Genomic DNA, 19,183 nt, shown 5'->3' on the forward strand with positions numbered 1-19,183 from the left:
AGATGGCAATCATATTAAGGCACGAAGATAGCTAAGATTAGGTTATTTAGCACATCGAATGGAGTGCAATACATGCCTCTGATCTGCTGCAAGAGAGAGTTTACAGATTGCCTTTAACATTAATTTCTAGTTAGGGAGGGTCAAGTATAGGCTTGGGGATTCGTATGCCATATATGCTACTTGATGCGAGTTGGACTCCCAACTTATGCCATTGTATATATGCAATGAAGTCTAAGAACATATAAAAAGGGGCACATTTGTTAGTGAAGCATCTTGAGAGTCTAACCGGCATTCTTTGAGATAGCCTTAATGCTACAAACTTGTGCTTTGCTATTGGTAGCCTTCACCTCAATGGAAGGCTTTCATAACAAACTGATAGGTCCAAGGGTTTGCAATCACTTGTGGGTTTCAGATTTGTAATAATATATATCTAAAAGTAGACTAGGAAAAATATAAAAGCATAAAGCACAAGGGTAGACTTCGAGTTGGCACACCCTTGTTCTCCATCCTAATAATTATAACTGCGCCGGTTTGGTTTGTTCTGAAGTGAAAAATGATGAAACACACTAAGAAATAAATAATATCAATAATAAAGAACAATAACAATAATTTCTCTCCTAAAAATATTTGGTGGCATGGTGTCGTAATGCCTGCTGCCTACATGGCTGGATATCTGCGTCCATGGCCTACCACCTCTCAGGGGAATAGGTTTCAATGAGCGTAGCCTCTTGATTCCCCCGAGAGATTTTGCATGGCTCCAGAAACAGATAATGAGCACCATTCAAGCCCTCCACTTGGTAGTTAGTGAAAACACCTATATATACTTCCTCCTGGCAGGCTTCAGGGATGGTATTTTTACCATCATGACAGACTTTTAACCTCCATTTGGTCTCTGCATCCATTGCAGGCATAATTTTGGCAATATGATAAGGATTCAATAGGTCTTTTCTGGATGGGTACGAGAGAAGAAGAGCTCCTCTAGATTTGGCCCCAGTGCTTAAAAATGGAAAGGAGAGGCAGACCCCCAAGCTGCTCTTTTGCTTGCTGGAAAACAGAATCCAACTTCAGATGCTAGGATGTGTTCTTCGAGTAAGAAACTCATTAGTAGAAGGCTTCGGAAGGAGGAATATAATCTCATCACACGGAAGTAGGATTGCATGTTCGGAGGCTTGCAGGTGCCATGCAGTTCATCTCACTTGATGCCTCCCTCCACATGGTCCGCTCATCATGAGCCATTCAATAAGAGAGGTCCTTCATTATCGACCTTGTTACAATGGATTGCATCCCCCGAGCCATCCCATTCCATTACGGCACTCCTTTAGCTTGACAGTTCAGAGAAAAACTCATCGTTCGGATTGCCACAGCAGCTTCTTTAATGCTTTTGATCAGAGTTATAAATCACGTTGTGGTGATACATGACGAGCGGCGTCAATCTAAAGCACTGCAAATTCTGGAATTTTGGGAGCGAGATTTGGTCCAATGAAAGAACGAAGACAAGTGCTATCATGGGAAACAAGGGTCCAAGTACTATTATAGGAAATAAGGATCCACATTGGTGGTAGCTGGACACTCGGTACCGAAGAATCCAAAGCATGGTTCGCCATATGGTACGAAGCATACCCTACCATATCAGTTCGATATCATTACGCTGAAAAAATTTCGTACCATACCGACACTGAGTTACTGCAGCACCGATACGGAATCTGGTACTGAAATAGCGAACTTTAACCTAGAGACTTTGGGCAGAGCCTAATGAATAGGGCTTGTGTCCATGCTGCTATCGCACTGTATCACTGATGGATGTCTCCTATTTTAACTACCCTCCTTTGGATTGTGGGGACAAGCCAATCTGTGAAATTTCTTCATCAGTGAACAGGCAAAGAAGGCCTTACTGTGCAAGATCAAACATTTAATGCGCGAGCAATTTTACATCTAGCCCCTACCTATCCGCATTTATCATGTTATAAGAAAAAACAAAGATCAAAGATCACAAAAGGGGTATTAGCGGGCTATTAAACTGGACATTTCAAGCATTTTTATCAATGAGAAGAAAATATTCTCGAAAGATGAGTATAAAAGTATCCTATGAAATATCCAAAAAAAAAACAACTGAAGGTTGCAGAAAAATGGTCTTGACGATATCGTCATTACAAGCAACCCAGAGAGTCTAGATTCAGCCAAAAGATGGAATTCGAAAATTTATTTGGCTTGTGGATGGGCAGCAATGTAGTCGATGAGATGAGCAGCAGATGAGATTTTGTCAGCCTCGCCGTCGGGAATTTCAACTGCAAACTCCTCTTCTACTGCCACCATAACTTCCACATTTTCCAGCATATCCAACTGCAGATCGTTCTTAAAATTTGTGGTTGGGCTCACCTGTCCACGACAGCAAGTAATCCAAGACATTCAGGTCTTCTTTTCATTCAATAGAACAACATGTCGTATAGATGGTGCTTAGGGCTATCATGCATTAACCACATATACATTTCAGAAGATATGGTGAAGCAGCTGTAAGCTCACTTTGCCAATCGAGTCTTAAAAAATTCTACAGATAAATACTTTTTGTCTGTAGCTGGATGAACAAAACATTCAAAGGACTGAAGAGAGTAGCAAGAAACAAGCTAGACAAAATGATGACAACAGTTTGTAACATAAGCAACTATTGTGCATGGAAGAAATAGTATCAGTGCAAGAATCTTAATCACAGGCAACCCAATCTTTTTCCTATTCTCACTGTAGTCCTTGTCTTCATCAGGGTACCTGCTAAAGCTAACATTTTAAAGGGATGTTTTACCAAGAAGTACGGATGGCATATTGATCTCATACAGCTCTTTGGAAGAAGAGGACCCCTCATTTTTATACTTTTTGAACATGTAGTTCACATGCTAATATGCTATCAGAGTACTTTTTTGACATTGCATCAGAAAGTAGGTGTGATAGTTGTAGATCATTTATTAACCACTTAATGCAATTCATAGTAAGGCCAAGAACTAAGTCAATTGAAGAAACAAAGTTTAAATTGCTTCAAGCATTGACTTCTACCTGGGTTCGACATTAGAAATATTTAGTGTGTGAGCAAAAGTCATGGTCATCTATCACGAACGTGGTGGAAAAAACATGGATCCACTAGCATATGTATGCTGCAACAATTAACAGGCCATCAACCACAGTCAAAACCACTCTGACTACAAAGATCATGGAAAAAAGGATAAAAATCAAGTCATAGTTAGAAATTTGGACCAAAGTGATTCACATGAAATATTTCAAGGAAAATATATAGTTCTACTTCCAAGAGAAAAGTCTAATAAAGTACCTATGAGGAATTAAATCCTACAGTTAGAAGAACCCAAGGCCCAAGGTGCTGTGGAAGGTTGTCTGAGGCTAGAAACCCTTATACTCAAAGCATGATCTACGGGCCATATAACAATTGTCTAGGAGTTTACATGTATCGGGCTTAAAAAAACCATCAATGGCAACCGTAGCAAAAAAACTTGACAAGAATAAAATCAATTTTCCCATGAAGACATGCCAATAGTACTGTTTGGTATTTTCTTGCATTTGAGCACTATTAATATATAAATAGTAAATCCTCCAAGTGCAAGGTAGGTTCCTCTGTAGGTAGAGCTGGAAATGAGCTCGGTCCACCAGCATGAGGCCCATCAGGCCAGGTCAGGTCGAGCCGGACTTAGGTCTAAAAATAGGGGCCAAATAAATTAAGTCGATGTCTGGATTGGTCTGTAGCTTGAGCCCAAAAACCGGCATGAGCTTGGCCCATATTTACTATTAGGATCTTCTACCATGAATGTTCGGGTTGGGCCAAGCATTTTGGATTGCTCAGTCAGGCCAATTTGAGTCGAGCCCAGCCATTTGGTTGAAACAAGCTTATTCAAGTCATGTGCGATTGTGGGCTTCAGGCAGGTTCAAGCTAGAATTTGGAAAAAAAATTCGAGCCTAAACCCAGCTCGAAGCCCCAAAAAAATTTTCGGATCAAGTTCGGCCCAGGCTCGGGCAGGGATGTGGCTCAGCCCGGCTCAATCCAAGCCTTACTTATAGGCAGCCTTTAAACATATTATAAAGCTTCAGTGGATATCTGTTTGAGGTTATGTCTGTAAGAAAGACACTTCAACAAAAAAGAATACCTCTAGTATATGGAGAACTTCTCCCTTGGATTGAAACTAGACAAAAAATAATAATAATAGCCTAAGTTTAGGCACACTATGCAATCTCAAGCTCAAGAGTAAATACCCCTCCCTCCCTAGAGAGAGAGGAGAGAGAGAGAGAGAGATTCTTTGTTGAGTGAAGTGGGGTAATCCCAATAGGTTTTGTTTTGTCTGTTTGTTCAAGGTGGTAGAAAACAGTAACTTTGAAGGAAAAATAGGCCCTTCAACCGTAGAACTTAAAGAGACACATAAACGGCATGACATTAGCAAGTAAAGATCTTCCAATAGCATTGGCTTTCTTCTACGAATACAACTACTAATATGCTCAACAAGCATACATACAAGTTTATCAACTAAAATTTAGAACCGCATTCATGATATATAGATATATCTTTCAACTGAAGCTACTAGCAAAAGAGTGTTTAGGAAAATATTTTTGAGTGCCCTTTTTTCTTTTTTTCAATAGATAGTAGGTTCTCTTAGTTCACTAACCTAATTTGCAGGTAAAGTGCAGATATGAATAATGAGAAGTTCAGAGGTCTAATGTTTATGCAACCGACAAAAATCTCAAGTTTGTGAATCATTTATACTCTTGTGTAAGTTATAACAGAAATTTGAGACTTTCCTAAACATCATGAGTGGCTTTGTTGAAAGGACATTAAGAAGATCCATGCATATGTTTGCAAATGTCATGAAGTTGGGACAATATGTCTTAAACATCGAAAGCAATCAAAGAAAGCTGAGATAACAACCAAGACAGATGGAACATGGTGAAGCCATATTTCATTCTCAAATAAACAACAGCCAGTAATACGGATTGATACTGCATACACTTGGGATAAAAACTGGCTCTTCTCAAAACTCTTATACAGTTATATCTATGTCTGCAAGTCATGCACTATCCAGTGTTCAGCTGTAAAGAGTAAAGTGTAAAGGTTAAATCACGATTCAATGCAGGATTCAGTTTTCTACTAACAGTTATATTTAGTTAAGGGGAAAAAACGATCCCTTGAGAAGAAAAAAGATTAAACAAATATTCATGCCTAAAAATTAAAAATGGAAGAAGATCCATACAGTTAAACTTGATCTAACAATCATAAAATTCACCCGGCTTCGAGCAAATGAAAAAGATGAGATAAGGTTTCGGTGCTGATGAGTGAAAATACCCCTCTAGCAAACAAAATGCCATCGTTCAAAGCAATGACTTTTGCCATGCGCAAGCCGTCTTCTCTACCCTAAACCGTGAAACTAAATCAGATTCGAATTCTTTTGAAGACTCCGACATATTCTGAGACCCAAGCGCCCTCCAAAACTGCCCATATTATATGTTTCCAGCAACAAGAGGAAGCCAGTTTTCGTATCCCAACCCGTCACTCTTTACCAAGTTCGTGAATCAGAGTTATTCTTTCCGCTATCACATGAAGAAAAAAAAAATTGTCCTTTCTTGTTACACCATTGCAAAATAAACCCCCCTCTCATCGGTCCAAGATTTGAGAGCATGGACAGGAAACTAATTGGAGACCAGAATTAAGAATAGATCAAGAGTTGATAAATGAAAGGAAAGGAACGGCGATCTCGGAACGCAATGGTTCATTTCACCAGATGGATAATCCAATCGGAGAAACGGAAGAGGATGGATGACAGACCTTGGAGGGATCGACGAAGGGGCAGGATCGGAGGAGATGGACGACGCGATCAGCGATGTCCTGCTTGTCCAAGAACACGGCCGCCGCCGGCGCCGCCGAAGACTGCGAGAATCCCGCCGCTCCACCGCCAACCGCCGGCGGCGGAGGACGAGGAGGGAACGACCTGATGAGACGGATGGCGTTCCGCGCCGCTTGCATCTCGATCGATCGGTCGTGAATTCGGAGCTCAGCCCGGACCACTGCTAATGATATCGGCCGAACGAAGGCCTTGGCTTGGAGATTCGTGTACCTTCCTGAAATTCTGACCGTCCGACCAATCAAACAAACTACGAACCTTTCGATCTCTGTTTCTCGCGTCAATGGGCCGGGCTCATCAACGCAGTTCTCTGTTTGCAATCGCAGCAGTCCGTGCATGGATCGACGGTCGCAATTGAATGAACCCCATGCATCAGGCCCACAAAAGCCCGGTCCATATCAACATCATTTGGTCTTCCATTAGGCTTTCGAAATTTGTGGGTCCAAATGTTTGGGCCCTCCTGGCACATGTTGGCACTCATTTAGATCATGACTTTGTTTATGGAAATGGGAAAAAAAAAGAAAAAAGAAAAAAAAATCTTTTCATGACATCTCTTTCGTAGTATTTTCAATTTTAAACTCACGAGATATCGTTTGATAATTTTTGCTGTTTATTTGTATAATTAAATTCAATAGAACTGCACGAATCATAAATTCAATAATCCATGTAGAATTTTTTTCATGTTCACGTTTATTTTTCTCTCCTTAATCAAATACATTCCATTATATATATATACACACACAGCAAATACAAATATATATGATTAATCAAATGCATATATGTATGTATATGTACAGCAAATACAAATATACCACCATACTCACCCCCTAGTAAAATTATAGGTTTGGAAATAAAAGATATATATGAGGTTTTCTTTACATCATAAATTATGTAGATATTATATAGAGTTGAAGAGGAGAGGGTTTAGTCCCTTCCTGCCATCATGTAGAGGAGTAGGCATGGTATATTCAATCTAGAATTCAAGTCAAATATGGAATTCGCGTATGAAAAAAGTCATAATAAATAAAATAAGATCATGTATCTATAACAGGATTTATATTCTAGGATCCCAATAACATCTGGATATAAATTATTAGTACTTATATGGCAGCTATTATGTGGATGTTGGCCCAACATTCTAAGTCAAGTAGGTCCTTACTGGATGATTGAGAACGGAGCAGATGGATGCGATCTACCATCTTATAAGGCCTCGAGATCTCTAGCCCTCCAAATCAAATGATTTTTAAGAACTCGTTTGATTCGTAAGAAAGATTTTTTCTCACTAAAATATTTTTTTTCTATAAAGTTAATGCTTGGGTATATGATACTTAGAAAGTAGCATATTTTAGAATGACCATTGAGCATCTTTTTTTCTTAAAAATGGTGTAAAATACCTGTTATACCTTTAATAAAGAAAAATACCTTATCTCATTCTATCTCAAATTTTAAGAGCATTTTTAGAAAAAAAAAATTATCTCAATTCTCATCCAATAAAAATTAGCCTTTTTCTTTTCTCTTCCTTAAAGACTCCAACCAAATACGAGGCGTCTCTCCACTTTCTAATTGACTCCACTTTCTAATTGACTCCACTTTCTCCTCATGTTCCATAAACCAAACGAGTCCTAAAAATAATTTAAAAATAATATATCACACCCGGCTTGTTGGATCATCGATGTTAGACCTCCAATCATCCCATCAACAACAACCTAAATTGGACTATTATAACGACACCTCTATATTAGCTTTAGAGATAAATATATTCAAGCCTGCATATTAGCTGAGGGACCATTTTTGGCTTGACTTGAAATTAATTAATTTCAAGCTTATTTTGGTAGTTCAAGCTGGTTTATTTGGCTTGCTCGATTCAAGGTCCTCCCCCATCCCAAACTGCTCAGTTCATTTGACACCCTAGCCACTCTTAACTCCTATGCCAACTCTAATCATTGCCTTTCTCCCTTTCAAGCTCGCTCTATCAGGCCACATCAGATATTTGTTTACATGATCATGCCATTTAAATCACATTTTGTATGATTATAAATGCATCATAAGCCTATGATGATCATATAGCTATTGAAGAAATAATACTTGGTTTTACAGAAGATAAAAAAGATACATGGAACACCAACCAGATGCTTGGTTACTGATCTTCCAAATTACTTGCATTTCGAACGGACACAAGCTCAATCAATTGGATGAAGAGGCTTGACCTTACAAGCATTGGGTTTCAAACAACAGCTGACACCATGAAGGTTAATAAGAATGGCAAGACCACAAAAATGACAAGGTTGAGCATTTAATGGTGCATGAATGAAACTTAAACTAAAGAAAAAGAGTTTCATCCTTTATACATTGGATTAGATAGGATTCTTTAGAGAGAGAGACCTAAGTTATAAAAAGTTCCTTCAGATCATGACATGAATATGAAAAAGGATAACATCCCATGAGATTTCACACACATACAGAAAACATGAAAAGCTTTACAATTCATAAAAATCATTACTCTAATAAAGTTCAAGTACCATGTCCAACAGGGTTATAATCAATTGATAAATTACATCTGTGCATTATGATGCAAATGATACACATCTACTGTCAACATAAAGTCAGTAAAAAAGCTCTTGACCAGGCACCAGAAAGCTGCCACAGTGAAGCTCTTGATCAGGCACCACTTACCTTCCACAGCCAGGATAAAAGAGGACCAACATCCCCTTTGCCTTCACTTGTTTACTAAAAGCAGGTTCAAAAGCCTGTGATTGAGGTTCCTCTACCATAATAGCGGAAACACAGTGGCCTATGGTGCTGTTACAGAGAAACATGCGATTCCCACAGTTAGACATCTCGTACAAAATGTAACAAAGCAAAAGGACTTAAAGTTCTCTTTGTCAAACCTTAATCGTGATCAACAATGTATGTGCCAAAGCTTCACTCTGTGCCATCCTGTAATTCTTTAACTTGCTCGACAGTGATGTCTGGAGCCTCAGAAAGTAATGAGAACCTTAGAAACCAAGCTCTCTTTCTTTCACCTTAAGTGAAAGAAGCATTGAGCCAAGAAAGCCGGAACTGGTCGAATGATTTCAGCGAATGAGGTGCATTATTCCAGCCAATCTTGGTTTTTCATGCCTGCAATCTTCCTGCCAGCTATCAAGAAATACTGCAACTGCAACCATCCATTTTACTGATCTCAGAGAGGTACTGGCAGGTGCAGGCATGCCCAAGCCCCTCAGCGGGGCCGGGCTAAGCCAAAATTCGCTTCAGCCTGCTGCTGATGAATCTGCATATAGCCAGTGTCAAGCATATACTAGCATAATGATGAAACATATAAACAATGTCTTTTATAAAACAAAGGGGAAAAAATTCGGTGTAGATTGAAGCGCAGGAAAATCATTTCTGAACTGCATGAAACTAAAGACAGACTGGCTTTCATATTTCGAGTCAACCTGGTATGATCGACAAAAGAAACAGCATGACAAGCAGCAAGGAAAATCATCCCTGTGCCGTATGAAAGTGAGGATGGATTGGTTCAACCTGGAATGACTAATTCCAGAAATAGCATAACAACCAGCAAGGCTAAGTATATCACTTGTAACGCTATTTCCTTGATGTAGTTAGACCACAAGAAACTGAAAAAACAAGGCAATTGAATAACGGATAAGCAAACATCTAACAATTAAAAATTATTTGACTTATTTCTTTATATGATTCGGCTGCTATGCAGATGACATTGGTCAAACTACCAACCAGAACAGTGGAAAGAGTAAACAGAAGGGGAAGAGCACTGATGCCCACAAGACACCAAAGCTGGTGTCCCCTTCACACTATAATTCTGCCCTCACACTATAAAGCAAACAAAAGGAAAATGATCACATAACCTTACATCAACAATCAGATATTCAAATTTTCGTTATGGTAGCATGCTCACATACCTGCGCAAAAGGTTGAACATGTTCACGGGAATGGACAAACGACATTCCAGGGTGCGGAGGGACAGAGTATTGGGAAGAATGCACGTAAACTGATGATGTTGATGGTGTTCCAACATGATTTGTATTAAATGATGCCATCAAACCCTCAGCATGACCATAGCCAATTGCAGGTCCCGATGCCGCTGACCAAGGTCCCGGCAGATGTTGAGGAATGTGTCTGGGCTGGTGTTCAATAGGAATTTGAGGCCTGTGACTTGATCCAAGTTGAGGAAATTCAGTATTATAGTTAACAGCAGGGGAAAACATCGGCTGCATGGTATACGGTCCTCCATTAAATCCAAATCCAGGGTCAAATCTTTGCATATACCTGGAATCAGAATGACAAAAAAAATGCCTCAGTTCAATGAGCAAAAATATTGGATCACATTCATCTCTTGGAGATATTAAATGCATTCTTGCTCTTGCAATGAGGGGGACAAGGAGCCAGTTGTGATAGGCGATATGCAATCAGGCAAGAGTAAGACCATAAGAATGAATGTCAAAGGGGTATTTGGCAGATGAAATAGTAAAGAAGACCGGCCATTCTTGTCCATCAAAACAGATCTTGGTACATTCAACTTATTCGAGCCAACTGGTGCCTGTGTATGGTACATAAAATTAAAAAAATCTTTTTTACTGATCAGCAGTCAATACGGGTTAACCTAGTTTACAACTTTCTTTGTAACAGTAACTTACAACTTTCTTTGTAACAGTAACTGCTGACACATGTCTGAGCAATGCAGATAATATACTTAAAGCAGCTATATCAACAATGAAATGGTCAAATCAACATGACCTTGCAACGAAAAAAATGTGAAAAAGCAACAGGATGTAAAATTTTTATCGGCACAAATGCAATAAAACTTGTGGTTAGAGCTAAAATTTAATCTTGGGATTGTTAATGCTAAAACACTAATCTTGGGAGTATTAATACTCAATGGTATAAGAGGCAGCATCCTTAAAGTATGGACTCTGTTGAAAGGGGGAATGCATCTCTAGCCCATATGGGACTGCACTTGCATCATACCTATCATAACTCCGATCATAGTCAGGATCCTTCCGATCAATCTCACGATCACGAAAAACGGCCACTCTATTGCTAGCTCTGTATTTACTGACAGCAGGATCTTTCTCTGTCCTATTTCTGTTTGATATATTGCTACCTATAGAAGAGTCACTCAAAGCCCTTCCAAGGTTAGTTTCAGATTTTTCAATTGTAGATCTGTCATCTGATCTTGCTGATATGGGTGAGCGCTGTTGGAAGCTATCCTGCAAGTTTGGTTCACCTTCTGTCTTTGCCATTCCAACACCACCACCACTACTGTTAAATATTCGAGCGCGTGCCTTGTTATACTCCTCTTTTCTTTGTTCAACGCTTTTTATAAGGTTTGTCTTAGAAGAACGGGTATTTCCACTGGTAATAACTGAGGACTGTTTCTGTGGCCTCTGCTTGATTGCAACCTTAACAACACTACTGGCATCTTCCCTTGGCAAATTGACAGGAATGTCTGCTAGCCTAACAGGAGGAAATCGACAATCAGAAGTTTTGCGAAGCACAATTCGAGAACCAGATCCATCAGGCATAACATTGTCAGACATGGCTATTGACTGCAGGTAATAATGTCGGGCCAGACGATGAGCTGCCAATCGTAGATAGGAAGTTGGAAGGTCCTGAAACTCCAGCTCCTGTTGAGTAGGATTCCGGATAAACTTCTCAATATCTTGCTCCATCCGCAAAACTGACAAGGAAAAAGAACGACATTAATAGACAGAAAAAAAAAACATATACAAGATGTCTCAAACTAGATTCAGAAAATCTGCTGACTGTTTACAGAAATCTATTCATATGTCAATGGCTTCCTTGAAGAAGTCTTATACGCATAATGGAAACAGTATCTAAATCCATTATCACTCTATTCATCTAATCTTTTCTTTTCCCAGTCTAATCCCTCCTCAGATAATCAGACCAACACAAACTTGCTCCTCAGAGAGATCATCCCTAGCATACATTGTCATTTGTAAGTGGTCACCAAACCAATTTAAATGATTCTCCAACATCATGGAAGATTTTGACTGGCAAACACAATCATTAGTCTCATACCATATGGGAATAACCCTGCTCAGTAGGCTTTAGAAGTCAGAATACCCTGACATATATACTAAATAAGTGCAGGAGAAATCAAACCAATAGACCTATTCTAAGACATTTTATTGCAACAGTAACAATCAACCAAGAACAGCTGGAATACTTGGAACTCACCAAATAGAACCAATGAAATTTTATTATGTATCAATCATTAAAGAATTGAATTATAATTCCAAGAGTAAAACTCAAGATAGAGGTCCAAGGAATTAAAGAGAGAAAGAAGAGACACATGAAGCAAAAAATAATAAAACAAAATAGTGATTCCAAATGATTCAAAGTTATTACTAGGAAAATGAAATCAATCACAAACGCTGGATCATTTCATCTTTACTAATTTTAGAGATTTTAATTCTTTGATCATCTTTGCTAAGCCCTGCCATACTTGATGCACGACACCGCATCGTAAAAGACAACTTTCCATGCAAACTCACTTTATCTCCTACTCATTCACAATTGCTATTCATAAACAGTAAATTTCTAACAAATCCGTATATCTCATAAAGCATCTTGTCTATTTTTTTCGCATCAACTTGTTTATGCATTACTATATTAAAATCATCAAAGCTTCTTATAAATTGCAATTTAACTGTACTTGAATTCAGTACTCGACAAAAAAATAAATGCTTGTTTTTCCTAATCTACACGTTTCCCACAAGCTGATCCTCATGCTGTACATAGGAAGGGGGAAAAGAAAATACATTAGAACCTTGCAATACATCGCTAATTCATAAGATCTCAATGTCCCCTCCATAATTTCAACAGCTCCATTCTGTTTCCAAATCTTATCATCTCAATTCTAATTGATCTACTGATATAATAGGCCTATTCTCAATCAACTTAGCAGCATGAGATATTAGTGGATACAATTAAACCTATTAAGACTAAAAGCTCATAAATTTGTCACTGCTTCTTCAAGTATATTATCATCAAGTTCCGTTTCGTGTTACACTAAGGGGTGCTTTCATTCAGTTGCAACGGAATATCGAGACTTATTTCATTTCCAAAATTTCAGGTAATGCATGAGAAGGAAAGTATCCTACTTTTCAGCATACAGTTCCATGCCATTATTGTCACCTATAAAATCTTTGTCCTCTGCAATCTACATGTGGAATGAGAGGCTGCATGCCTCGTAGTGGGATATCTTAATATGCATCATAGAACAAATTAACTCTATAGAAAACAAAATAGGCCACAATATTTGCACTTCGAATTTGTTCGAAATCAGACGTGATCCTCATCCATACACGAAATACTCATTACCGTCAACCCGCAGCTTCAGAACTCGATTGACCTCTCAAAAGAAAGGCTTTGTCATCGTTGACTGCTGTATGATTAGGATATAATTTCCCAAAACCACAAATTTTCAATTTCTTGATATCAGTGTTCCTGACCACATCCAATCCAAAGTTTTTTCAAAAAAGGTGGGGGTTGTGGGGGAAGGTGTAAACCCTAAAAAAAAGTATGGTCGCATTATCGCACGCGCATTAAAGATAAACCCTAACCCAGACCAGGATTCAGATCCATACACGAGCATAAAAATCCATATGACCATCGATAAAATCAGATAATTGCCATCAATCTTACAAGAACTAACCCAAAGTGCGATTAGGAAACCATTAGACTTACTCGAAAGCCGTTCCCGGGGTTTATCCAAAGCCTCCCTGAGAAACTGATCCACTTCGCTCAATTCCTCTTCAGATGGCCCCCTTCGGCGCTCGGCTAAACCAGAGGCGGAGGAGGACGAACCAACGGAATCGGGCGGCGGGGGCGCCTCCTCGGCAAACTCCACCGTCATCGAAGGCGGCGGAGTGGAGGGATCGAAGCCCTTCTTGGAGGAGAGCATCAGCCGAGTCATGCTGTCGTCCAAATCCGCCAGCTCCCATGAATCCGGGGCACCGGGGTCCTCCACAGAGCCCTCCATGGCGATGGAGATCCTCTAGGGTTTGTGGAGCGAGCAGGAAACCCAAAACCTAACCCCTATGAGCTTCATGGGAGGAAGCGGGGGAAAAGGGATCGATCTAGGGTTTGAGATCGGGCGGTGGGTTAACGAATTGGGGGCAGGGAAAGGGCTGGAGGGCAGAGAGGGAAAAATAACGAATACTGCGTGTCTGCGTGAGACTTATTCCCCGCTATCTCGCAGTATATTCCAATTTCCTATCCTGATGGAACCGGGAGACTATTCGGGCGTTCTGGGAATAAAGTCGTATTATAATAGGATAATACATACCTACTTTAAAAATACTTTTGACAAGCCATCTCTTCCTCATCTATTAAAATTAAAAAAACTAGCTTTCCGTTCAATTTTGGTTCATTTCCGTGCACATCATATCATCAATTCTTCGGGTTTTCAGAATATTTCAAAACAATTCGCCTTTCATCTTTATTGATGGAATGATAGGGTGTGATCGTGATAGCACAAAATTATTACAGGATAAAGATGCCTCCTTCCTTACAACCAAAGAAATGAGGAGAGAAATCCTTCGATGCAAAGCAATCGGAGCGGCTCCTTTCTCCCTCTGCTTTGGCCACTGTTACAATTACCCCCAGGGGAGGCCTTATTTGAAGTTGGAATCATCAGCCGTAGGTAGCTCCGTAACCAGCCTCAGGAACCGTCCTGACCTCCTCCACCGCATTGTCACACGTGCGCTTTCAATGAATTGAAAAGGAATCTGATTTACAAATTTACTTAAGTGGAAAACAATTAAACTGCTACAGAAAAGTGGGTTCCTAAACTGAGCAACGGCTTATCTTGAGCTACTCTAAATTTACAAGCATATGCCTTGGACGTCGGTGAGCCCCTGTCATAGCAAATGGCTACAGCATTCGATGCATTTTTGTGTAGTTATTTATGGTGCTAGTAGTCGTGTTTTGCACATCTACATTTTCATATGCCATCATTACTCTTGCATGATTGCATTACTCCAATGTTATGAATTTATTATGTTATTAGTAAATCATATATAACAATATCGTTTACATTAGTTGAACCATCTTTTTTTTTAGCCATAAATTCAGCATAATTAAACTTAAAAAATATTATTACAGCTTGCCACATATTACATACACAATTTTAATATGATATCTCAAATCAATCTTCAAAAATTATAAAATCTAATTGTTCTATTCAAAACTAGTATTTGTATCAAATTATAGAATTTTACTATTGTATTATACTATATCTGATTACTTGTATCTTTTTCATAACTATAGAATTTTATTGTTGTATTCTAATATATCCGAAGACTCAACTTGTATAAAACAAGTCAGTATCATGAATAGAACAAGCAATTCAAACCATATATCAAATATATGAAGCTTATCTATTTATTAGGTAAACTCTGAAGATCGAAGATGGTGGCACTTTGAAATGTTTGAAACAGCACATGCTAAGCGTGGCACATGGTGCTCCCCTTAGCCTTGGTGCGTTATTATATATATATATATATATATATATATGATTCACACTTTCATGTGAAGTTGATGGATAACAAGGGTGCCACCCAAGCCGCGTTATTATTACCATGTCTACAGCCAAGGCCGCGAACCATTCTTCGTTTATTTTTTTCCAAAAAAAAAGCTAATTAGATGGTAGCACCCAACGTATATGATTCATAGGGTATAATCCTCGCAAACAAGATAAAATAGCACATCACCAACCACGCGCGGAACTAGCTGGCCTTCATGGCCCGCCAGAGAAGCGAATAAATATTTAAAACCCAAACGAAAATACTAAAATAACCGTGATTCAATCGTTTACATTGGGACTTTAGATCTATCTTGCATTTTGTTAAAAAAGAAAAAGAAAAATAAAATCAGGAAAAGCACAAGCCAACACCCACACCGAAATCCCGGCGTCCCTTCAAGCACGCCCGTCGATTAAACAATAAGGAAACAGCCGGATGGACTGATGGACGGACGAGATCGAATACGAACGAAGAGAGTGATGGAGAGAGATCTAGATCTTGTCGAGCTTGTGCGCCCTGACGACGGGGTTGGCTCGGGCGATGGCCTCCCGGCCGGCCGCCTTGAAGTCGAAGGTGCAACCATGCTGCTCCGGGTACCTGTGCGCCCCGCAGTAGGTCGCTCCGCACCGGCAGCTGAACCCCGTCAGCCCCACCCTCTTCCGGCACGCCGTGCACCGGCTCGGTTGCAAGGCCGACGCCGCAGCCGGCGACGTCGGGGCCACCGGACTCCTCATCTCTCCGGCAGGACCCGTCACAGTAACGGTGGCGACGGTGGACGAGGAGGGGGAGCTAGAAGAGGGAGAGGAGGGTGCGAGGGATTTCTCCACGGCGATCTTGGCGGACGAGGCCTGCTCCTCCTTGAGGCGGTAGTCGCGATAGCATTTGGAGCAGAGGTTGAGCGTCGCCGGGCTCCCGAAGAAGCCGCAGTTGTTCGCGCATAGCCGGTGCCCCTCCTGGCATCTCTGTTCTTCCGCCATCTCGATCAGATCGATCTGAGGAACCGCGATCTACACCACCAACAACAAAAGAAATAAATAAACACGCAAATAATAGACGTAAAATCCCACCTAAATCGTGCAAAAAAAAAGCAGAGAAATGAAGAAATCTAGATGACTGCATCACCCAAGAACGAGGAAAAACGCAACAATTTCTCCAAGAACGAGGAAAAATCGGGAAATTGGCAGTAGATCCCAATTTCTCTTTTTTAAATAAAAGACCTCATAAAAGCTAATCCCTGAAGATCTACCGACTTGGGATGCAAAATTAGAATACGAGAGGGGAAAAAAAAGAAAAATTAAATATAGATCTACCTGTTAAGAGCTGAAAGAGCTCCAAACGAGGCAACGAAGAACGAGAAATCAATCGCCTAGTTTCGATGGTATCTTTTTCTATCACCGACGCGGAGGAGGAATACGAATTGAGGAGAAGAGGGAGGAATCATTAAAAAGGAGAGGAGCGTCGTCGAAGCCGGTGGGTTTGTTCTGCAAATCTGGGTCTCCAGGTTGGAAATTTATATCGGGAGGGGGAGAGAGAGAGGGGGGGGGGGGATAGAGAGAAAGGGGGAGGATAAAGTAGAATGCAATATACGGAGAGTAATTATAATATAATAAATTGGGGAGGGAGAGAGAGAGAGAGAGAGAGAGGAGCCGATAGATTTTATTTCTGAGGAGCCAACCAAACCGTGGAAGCGGCCAAAACCGCTGGTGGTTTTTTCCTTGTGGTTTTCCGAAGATTCCAGGCGCCCCAAACTTTCCATTTAAAAACGGGAGTCACGAAAATGCGCCCGTTTTTCCTGTTTATTACGGTGCTTCCATTGGGCTTTCGGAAGATGACAAGAGCCGCCGCCACCGCCAGCGCTTCACCGTGAAGCAGTCTTGATCGGAAAATAGATTCAGTGATGGAATCCAAGAGCAATTTATAGCCGTCGATCGATTGGTGAGCGGCCGATGGCAGTTTCGCAGACTTACGCTAATATGTGCGCTGACTTATGCTAATATGCGCGCCGAGAATGGTCAGCATGGGACGGCTGGTGGACGCCTCTAAGACGCGACTTCGTCGAACAGCCATTTGCGCACCCAGACGTGGGACAGCCCGCCATATGTATGGCGTGCTTTTCACGTGTCAATAGGGATCCCGTAAGGCTGAGGTCACGGACTTCCTTTTTTTTTTAATAATAATAATTAACATGAATATCTTTTAAATTTTAAATTTTAAATAAATATCCTCCTAAAATTAATATTTATATGTATATTCTCATAAAATACTTATTTTGTTATTATATTTTTTTATTTTTATTTTTACATATATCCTCATGTCATCTAATACTGTTAAAAAATTAATAGTTTAAATTAAAATAACTACAATATTTTTAATGAGTGAGATAATCACGATGAAAGAAAAAAATAATTTTAAAATTTTATCAGATTTTTAAATAAATAAATATAGTTTTTATTTACGATATTAGAACAACCGTTATATTAGGATCGTTTGTATAAAAATAATATTTTATGAGAATATAAAAATAAATATAAATTTTTAAAAATATTTATGTAAATTTGAATTTTTAAAGGGTATTTATGAAAAAAAATAAAGAAAAAGAAAGAAAGTGGATGCGCCAGGTTGCCGGCATGTGTTTTAAGTAGGTGGTCCACCACTGAGGTGGTAGCACGACCGGAGTGGCCCAGGTTCGAAACGCGCGGGCATCGATTAAATGCGGAGATCAGATGCACCCCATCTGGTTTGTCCGATGGAGTCGCCATCTGGTCTACCGATACTTAGGTGGTACTAGTGTGACGTACTCACATGTGAAATAGGCTGCCATATTAGTGGAGCTCCTCGGTAGGTGAGAAAGATATGAGTAAAATTTATCTACTCTATCGAACATTCTTCAGCAGGAAGGAAGCCTAGATTGCTATGTTAGTGAGGTTCTCCTCATCTTCTCTTTTTTTTTTTTCCTGAAAAAAAAAAAGTAGGCGGTCCCTTTTGATGGAGTACGTGTCGCCGGATTCCATGGGACGTGTTCCAACAAATATGCGATACGTAAAATTTCGACACCCAGTTTGACACCCTCTCGAGCACTGCAGGTCCCGCATGTGGTGGGATCGTGGGTCTAATGTCGTGGGTCTGGATTACGAGAGAAGTAATCGGCAGTTGGGACGCGTTTCGTTATTTCCGCGGTCGACACGTACGACCTCTGCGTTACGCTAGATTCGAGAAGCCAAAAATAACAATAATAAAGGCATTCCGTTGCGTCGTAAAACTTTCCAGGTCTGGAGTCCTCTTCGCCACGTGTAGACAGCAGGCTGACACGTAACGAGACCGGGCGCGTGATGAAGGGTCGCATCAATCCTAACTTTTTGCATTGATACGGTTGGCACCGCCAGGCAAACCAAAGCATGCTGTAGCTTCACGGTCATACTTCCCTGTTTATAGACAATTTTTTTTAATATTTCTGTTTGGTGCACTTAAATTCTTTTCTTCATAATTCAGCAGTCCTCATTCTTTTTTTTAAATAATATTTTTTAAATATTAAATTTTGATGATTATTTTTATAAAATTAATATTTGTTTATATACTTTCGTAAAATACTTATTTTATTATTTTATTTCTTTTTTATTCTTATTTTTGCATATATATCTATATAATTTAACGTCGGTTTTAAATTAAAATAATTAAAATACTTTTAATGGGTAGATTTGCAAAAAAATAAATATTTATAAGGTGATGGAA

The 19,183-nt window shown here is 39.7% G+C and overlaps 3 protein-coding genes across 3 annotated transcripts; all 3 read right to left on the reverse strand.

The window, feature by feature from the left end:
• Positions 1-1,987: 1,987 nt before the first annotated feature.
• Positions 1,988-6,474, reverse strand: LOC103703221 (uncharacterized). Its single transcript, XM_008786005.5, has 2 exons — positions 5,807-6,474; positions 1,988-2,376 (listed from the first exon to the last, which is right to left on the reverse strand). The coding sequence occupies exons 1-2, from the start codon at positions 6,218-6,220 to the stop codon at positions 2,200-2,202; spliced, it is 591 nt and encodes a 196-aa protein (XP_008784227.1). The 5' UTR covers positions 6,221-6,474; the 3' UTR covers positions 1,988-2,199.
• A 1,865-nt stretch (positions 6,475-8,339) lies between these two features.
• LOC103703078 (uncharacterized) lies at positions 8,340-15,026 on the reverse strand. The gene is made up of 5 exons (XM_008785777.6): positions 13,617-15,026; positions 10,872-11,583; positions 9,806-10,172; positions 8,771-9,153; positions 8,340-8,681 (listed from the first exon to the last, which is right to left on the reverse strand). Exons 1-4 carry the CDS (start codon positions 13,909-13,911, stop codon positions 9,103-9,105), a joined length of 1,425 nt encoding a protein of 474 aa, XP_008783999.1. The 5' UTR covers positions 13,912-15,026; the 3' UTR covers positions 8,340-8,681; positions 8,771-9,102.
• Positions 15,027-15,696: 670 nt separating this feature from the next.
• On the reverse strand, positions 15,697-17,176 carry LOC103703077 (zinc finger A20 and AN1 domain-containing stress-associated protein 5). Its single transcript, XM_088709569.2, has 2 exons — positions 16,765-17,176; positions 15,697-16,461 (listed from the first exon to the last, which is right to left on the reverse strand). The coding sequence occupies exon 2, from the start codon at positions 16,429-16,431 to the stop codon at positions 15,946-15,948; it is 486 nt and encodes a 161-aa protein (XP_088565695.1). The 5' UTR covers positions 16,432-16,461; positions 16,765-17,176; the 3' UTR covers positions 15,697-15,945.
• Between the last annotated feature and the right edge of the window lie 2,007 nt (positions 17,177-19,183).

Source organism: Phoenix dactylifera, chromosome 13 (assembly GCF_051530095.1).
Source record: "Phoenix dactylifera cultivar Ajwa chromosome 13, Ajwa_hap1_PhDact_Kaust_v1.1, whole genome shotgun sequence".
Taxonomy (NCBI): Eukaryota; Viridiplantae; Streptophyta; class Magnoliopsida; order Arecales; family Arecaceae; genus Phoenix; species Phoenix dactylifera.

What these genes read in the sequence shown, in the direction of transcription:
- LOC103703221 (XM_008786005.5), bottom strand. Translation starts at nt 6,220, where the DNA reads ATGCACGGACTGCTGCGATTGCAAACAGAGAACTGCGTTGATGAGCCC. An exon ending in CCTTCGTCGATCCCTCCAAG is followed by an intron (nt 2,377 to 5,806) that starts GTCTGTCATCCA and finishes TGTCGTGGACAG; the next exon opens with GTGAGCCCAACCACAAATTT.
- LOC103703078 (XM_008785777.6), bottom strand. Translation starts at nt 13,911, where the DNA reads ATGGAGGGCTCTGTGGAGGACCCCGGTGCCCCGGATTCATGGGAGCTG. An exon ending in ACCCCGGGAACGGCTTTCGA is followed by an intron (nt 11,584 to 13,616) that starts GTAAGTCTAATG and finishes TTTCCTTGTCAG; the next exon opens with TTTTGCGGATGGAGCAAGAT. An exon ending in TATGATCGGAGTTATGATAG is followed by an intron (nt 10,173 to 10,871) that starts GTATGATGCAAG and finishes TTCTGATTCCAG; the next exon opens with GTATATGCAAAGATTTGACC.
- LOC103703077 (XM_088709569.2), bottom strand. Translation starts at nt 16,431, where the DNA reads ATGGCGGAAGAACAGAGATGCCAGGAGGGGCACCGGCTATGCGCGAAC.